Below are 6,223 nucleotides of genomic sequence, written 5' to 3'. Positions count from 1 at the left end.
TTAGCGGTTTATTTAGTTCTTTTTTATATTTAATTATGTTTTATTATATTATTTTAATATTTTTTTTGTTGTTGTTTGTTGTTCTTGGTTTTATTATTTAATAATATGTACCGTTATATTATATATATATATATATATATATATATATATATATATATATATATATATATATATATATATATATATATATAGATCTCTAGATTTTATTTGATGTTTCATAAAATTATTTGTAATTTTTGTTGTTTTTGTTTCATTAAATATATTATTATTTTTTATAAAATTCTCTTCATTACTATTATATTTTCTCTGAATTTTTATGGGTAGTTTTTATTTTGTAACAAAAAATAAAATAAAATAGTTGCAAAAACTCGGAGTTTCATAAACGAATGAATGGAGGGAGTGAGTGAGTGAGTGTTGAAATGAGGATAGCAAATAGAGGGAGGTGGGAGTTAAACGAGTGTGGGAGGGTTTGACAGCAAAAGTATGAGCACATTCTCTATAATCCTTTGGATGCTTTTGTTTATTCTCCTGTGCTACTACTTACTATGCTTTTGCTTTCAATTCCAAATATTAAAATAAAAACTAATGAGAATCTAGGATGCTCGGGGTTTTCAGGATGGGCGATGTATAATGGTTGGTTTTTTTTTATTCATATAAATGTTTCTGTTTTTCTGTATGAGTGTTGTTGTGTTTGTGTTGGGATATTTTTATGATAATGGCAAAATGGGAGTATGTGTGTGTGTGTGTGAATGGAGTTTTTTTATTTATCTTTATCACTACATAACGGTAAATTAGGAAGTTCCATTCACTAGAGGTTCCTTTTTAGCCTGTGTATGCTGCTGCTGCTGTTGTTGTTGCGGCTGTTGTGGTGGTTGCTGTGATTTCGGATGATCGTTTCCATGATTTTGATTACGATTTCTGTTACGTCTGGCTTTTGGTGGCTGACTTTGTGGATGTAGTTGCTGCTGTTGCTGTTGTGGTGTTGCATTTGCATTATTATAACCACCAGCAGCCGATGCCACTTGCTGATCACCTCCCTTGTTACTGTTCGGTGCTGTATTGTTAACATCCTTGTTGCTGTTATTGTATGCATTTGGTTTTGATCGTTGATCCATTGTAGTACCACTACCACTAGCTCCGCTACCTCCAGCAGTTGGATTACTTTTATCGGCATTATGTTGTGGTGGCTTACTATTTTGTTGTGATTTGTTGTTTGTCATTCCAGAGTTTGCTGTAATTTATACAAATGGAGAGTTTAATAATGTAAGTCACTTGGCCTTCTATAGTTTATTTGATTATTTTTTGTTGCTTAAAAACGAAGATCTCATTGACATCATACTCACTGTTATGGGGGACGTTACTTTTTTGTCTTCTGCGTCTTCGTGAGCTGCCTTCAAATGAGGAATTGCTTTCAGCTAAAATTAGAACATATATTTTTATTATTTATATTGGTACAAGTCAACATTAAGAAACATTTTTAAATATATTAAAAAATTATAAGGGTTTCTTACGTCATTAACAAAAATAATGTTGGTTAGGTATTTTGAGGCATAGTTTTCATATTCTAAAAATCTCTAAACTGAATATATAAGGTGTCTTGTTTACATGTCTTGTTCGGAAAAATGTTAGGCATAAAAATTCGAAAATTGAATAAACCACTTAGATTTCGGCCGAAGAATTAGCTTCGGCCTTTGGCGTCTAGAGGCTGAATAACCGAAGTTATTTAAAAAATTTATTTCGTTAGCTTTTCGTATATTTCAAACTAATCTGTTTCAATAAAATTTAGCAGAATTCAAAACAGTATTAGAGAATGAAATGTATTCATATATTACGGTTCCTTCTATGTTACGTGACGGTAAATTTTTTGAATGAATCGGCAATCTCTAGTCAAGCATTTGATAGTGTGGCATGAAGCGTTATTTGATTAACTTCATCATTATCTACCAAATGAGTTTTACGAAATCATACTTGAGCGACCGATATTTTCGACTAAAAATATGAAACAGATCTATGGTGACAAACTTTTCAATAGAAATAAAATTTTGACAAAATTTTCTGTAGAAATAACATTTTGACAAAATTTTCTATAGAAATAAAATGTTGACAAAATTTTCTATAGAAATAAAATGTTGACAAAATTTCCTATAGAAATAAAACGTTGACAAAATTTTGACAAAATTTTTTATAGAACTAAAATTTTGACAAAATTTTCTATAGAAATAAAATTTTGACAAAATTTTATATAGAACTTAAATTTTAACAACATTTTCTATAGAAATAAAATTTTGACAAAATTTTCTATAGAAATAAAATTTTGACAAAATTTTCTATAGAAATAAAATTTTGACAAAATTTTCTATAGAAGTAAAATTTTGACAAAATTTTATATAGAACTGAAATTCTTACAACATTTTCTATAGAAATAAAATTTTGACAAAATTTTCTATAGAAATAAACTTTTGACAAACTTTTCTGTAGAAATAACATTTTGACAAAATTTTGTATAGAAATAGAATTTTGACAAAATTTTGTATAGAAATACAATTTTGACAAAATTTTGTATAGAAATAAAATTTTGACAAAATTTTTAAAATTTTCTATAGAAATAAAATTTTTTAAATTTTCTAGAGAAATAAAATTTTTTAAATTTTCTAGAGAAATCAAATTTTTTAAATTTTCTGTAGAAATAAAATTTTGACAAAAGTTTCTATGGAAATAAAATTTTGACAAAATTTTCTTAGAAATAAAATTTAGACATTTTCTATAGAAATAAATTTTTGACAAAATTTTCTATAGAAATAAAATTTTGACATAATTTTCTATGGAAATAAAATTTTGACAAAATTTTCTATGGAAACAAAATTTTCCATGGAAATAAAATTTTGACAAAATTTTCTTAGAAATAAAATTTAGACATTTTCTATAGAAATACATTTTTGACAAAATTTTCTATAGGAATAAAATTAAGACAAAATTTTCTATAGAAGAAAAAGTTTGACAAAATTTTTTATAGAAATAAAATTTTCTACAGAAATAAAATGTTGACAGAATTTTCTATAGAAATGAAATGTTGAAAATTTTTTCTATAGAAATAAAATTGTGACAAAATGTTCTATAGAAATAAAACTTTTGACAAAATTTTCTATAAAAATAAAATTTTGAAATTTTCTATAGAAATAGCTTTTTGACATTTTCTGTAGAAATAAAATTTTGACAAAATTTTCAATAGAAATAAAATTTTGACAAAATTTTCTATAGAAATAAAATTTTGACAAAATTTTCTATAGAAATAAAATTTTGAAATTTTCTATAGAAATAAATTTTTGACATTTTCTGTAGAAATAAAATTTTGATAAAATTTTCTATAGAGATAAAATTTTGACAAAATTTTTATAGAAATAAAATTTTATATTTCATGTTAGCCTGATAGCGAAAACAGGCAATTGACGTCCAAATGCATTATATCTAATTATACAATTATTATTATTATTATTATTATTATTATTATTATTATTATTATTATTATTATTATTATTATTATTATTATTATTATTATTATTATTTTAAAAGCTCGAAAAATAATTGTATAATTGGATATAATGCATTTGGACGTCAATTGCCTGTTTTCGGTATCAGGCTAACATGAAATATAATAAGCAACGATGAGCCCGTCGTAAAACTAGGAAAAACACGACTAATGTACGCGTTAGAATTGTTGTTGTATCCTGGAAACCAGTTTCTGTAAATTGTCATATGTTGTAGTTGACTGTAGAAATAATAAACATCGTTCGACTGTTCACCACTTAGGTGAATTCAAACAAATTAGCTTTCTAAAAATAAATTTCGTGTTGTAATAATAATTGTATAATTAGAAATACAATTTTGACAACATTTTTATAGAAAAAAAATTTTGACAACATTTTTATAAAATTTTGACAACATTTTCTATAGAAATAACATTTTGACAGAGAGATAAAATTTTGACAAAATTTTCTATAGAGATAAAATTTTGACAAAATTTTCTATAGAGATACAATTTGGACAAAATTTTCTATAGAGATAAAATTTTGACAAAATTTTCTATAGAGATAAAATTTTGACAAAATTTTCTATAGAGATAAAATTTTGACAAAATTTTCTATAGAGATAACATTTTGACAAAATTTTCTATAGAAATAAAATTTTGACAAAATTATGTATAGAAATAAAATTTCGACAAAATTTTCTATAGAAATAAAATTTTGACAAATTTTCTATAGAAATAAAATTTTGACAAAATTTTCTATAGGAATAAAATTAAGACAAAATTTTCTATAGAAATAAAATTATGACAAAATTTTCTATAGAAATAAAATTGTGACAAAATTTTCTATAGTAATAAAATGTTGTCAACATTTTCTATAGAAATAAAATTTTGACAAAATTTTCTATAGAAATACAATTTTGACATTTTCTATAGAAAAAAATTTTGACAAAATTTTCTATAGAAATACATTTTTGACATTTTCTATAGAAATCAAATTTTGAAATTTTCTATAGAAATAAATTTTTGACATTTTCTGTAGAAATAAAATTTTGACAAAATTTTCTATAGAGATAAAATTTTGACAAAATTTTCTATAGAAATAAAATTTTGACAACATTTTTATAGCAATTTTGACAAAATTTTCTATAGAAATAAAATTTTGACAACATTTTCTATAGAAATAAAATTTTGACAAAATTTTCTATAGAGATAAAATTTTGACAAAATTTTCTATAGAAATAAAATTTTGACATTTTCTATAGAAATAAAATTTTGACATTTTCTATAGAAATAAAATTTTGACAAAATTTTCTATAGAAATAAAATTTTGACAAAATTTTCTATAGCAATAAAATGTTGTCAAAAATTTCTATAGAAATAAAATTTTGACAAAATTTTCTATAGAAATAAAATTTTGAAATTTTCTATAGAAATACATTTTTGACATTTTCTGTAGAAATAAAATTTTGACATTTTCTATAAAAATACATTTTTGGCAAATTTTTCTAGAAAATAAAATTTGGACAAAATTTCTATAGAAATAAAAATTTCACAAAATTTTCTATAGAAATAAAATTTTGACAAAATTTTCTATAGAAATAAAATGTTAAAAAATTTTTCTATAGAAATAAAATTTCGACAAAATTTTCTATAGAAATAAAATTTCCACAAAATTTTCTATAGAAATTAAATTAAGACAAAATGTTCAATAGAAATAAAATTTCCACAAAATTTTCTATAGAAATTAAATTAAGACAAAATGTTCAATAGAAATAAAAATTTGACAAATTTTCTATAGAAATAAAATGTTGACAAATTTTCTATAGGAATAAAATTAAGACAAAATTTTCCATAGAAATAAAATTAAGACAAAATTTTCTATATAAATAAAATGTTGAAAAAATTGAGAGGCCGAATTAATACAAAAAATTAAAGAGCCACTGAGATTGTGGTAACGTGCTTCCGACAAAAAAAGTCAGAATTTAAAGGGTGACATATCTTTAAAAATATTTACAAATTTTCCAGAATTATGAATCATTTTTCCCTATTCTGCAATACATGTACATTGGTGATGAACCCAGAATTTTCATGTATATATTTAATTACTTTTGGTCTTGTATATGTCATTGATGTCAATGCCATACGGATACATTGATTTCAAACTCACCTCTCTCTATACTGCTTTGTTCACGAACCTCCTGGACATTATCATTATTTTGATTGTAGTACTGGTGATCTCTGCCATTTTGTTCATTGCTACGATTATTACGTCTTTGGCCACCTCGACGATCTCCGCCACGATAACCACCACCACCGCTGTTACGATCGTTATAACGGTTATCGCCTCGCGAATTATAGTCCTCCTCATCACCACCACCACCTCCGGCACCACCACGACGGCCTGGAATGGAATTTGTTAAATGCAAATTTGTTAAATTCATTTTTCACAAACTCACCTTGATTATAACGTTGATTACCACCGCCGTTATTGCCGCCACCACTACGTCCTCGACCACGTCCTCGTGGACCCCCTCGGCTAGAACGCACCGATTCAATATCACTACTATATCCACGTTCCGAACGGCGTGAGGAAGGGAAATTTTGAACTGAATTCACAGAGGCTTCCTGTATGGCTCGCAGTTGTTGATCGATTTCCAGTTTTGCTTGTCGTAGTTGCTCCACTTCCTATAGATACAA

At 25.0% G+C, this 6,223-nt stretch overlaps 1 protein-coding gene across 3 annotated transcripts in view; it reads right to left on the bottom strand.

Moving 5' to 3' along the window:
- Window positions 1–594: 594 nt before the first annotated feature.
- Fmr1 (synaptic functional regulator FMR1) overlaps window positions 595–6,223 on the bottom strand; it is a 32,830-nt gene continuing 27,201 nt past the window's right edge. For all 3 annotated transcript variants that reach the window (XM_075292266.1, XM_075292280.1, XM_075292273.1), the window contains exons 9-12: window positions 5,983–6,211; window positions 5,694–5,927; window positions 1,344–1,415; window positions 595–1,231 (exon numbers count right to left, since the gene is read on the bottom strand). In XM_075292266.1, coding sequence (XP_075148381.1) covers window positions 792–1,231; window positions 1,344–1,415; window positions 5,694–5,927; window positions 5,983–6,211 — 975 coding nt within the window. In that variant the 3' untranslated portion in view covers window positions 595–791. The remainder of the gene's footprint in view (window positions 1,232–1,343; window positions 1,416–5,693; window positions 5,928–5,982; window positions 6,212–6,223) is intronic.

Source organism: Haematobia irritans, chromosome 1, assembly GCF_050003625.1.
Source record: "Haematobia irritans isolate KBUSLIRL chromosome 1, ASM5000362v1, whole genome shotgun sequence".
NCBI lineage: Eukaryota > Metazoa > Arthropoda > Insecta > Diptera > Muscidae > Haematobia > Haematobia irritans.
This window is presented reverse-complemented; position numbering and strand designations above follow the sequence as displayed.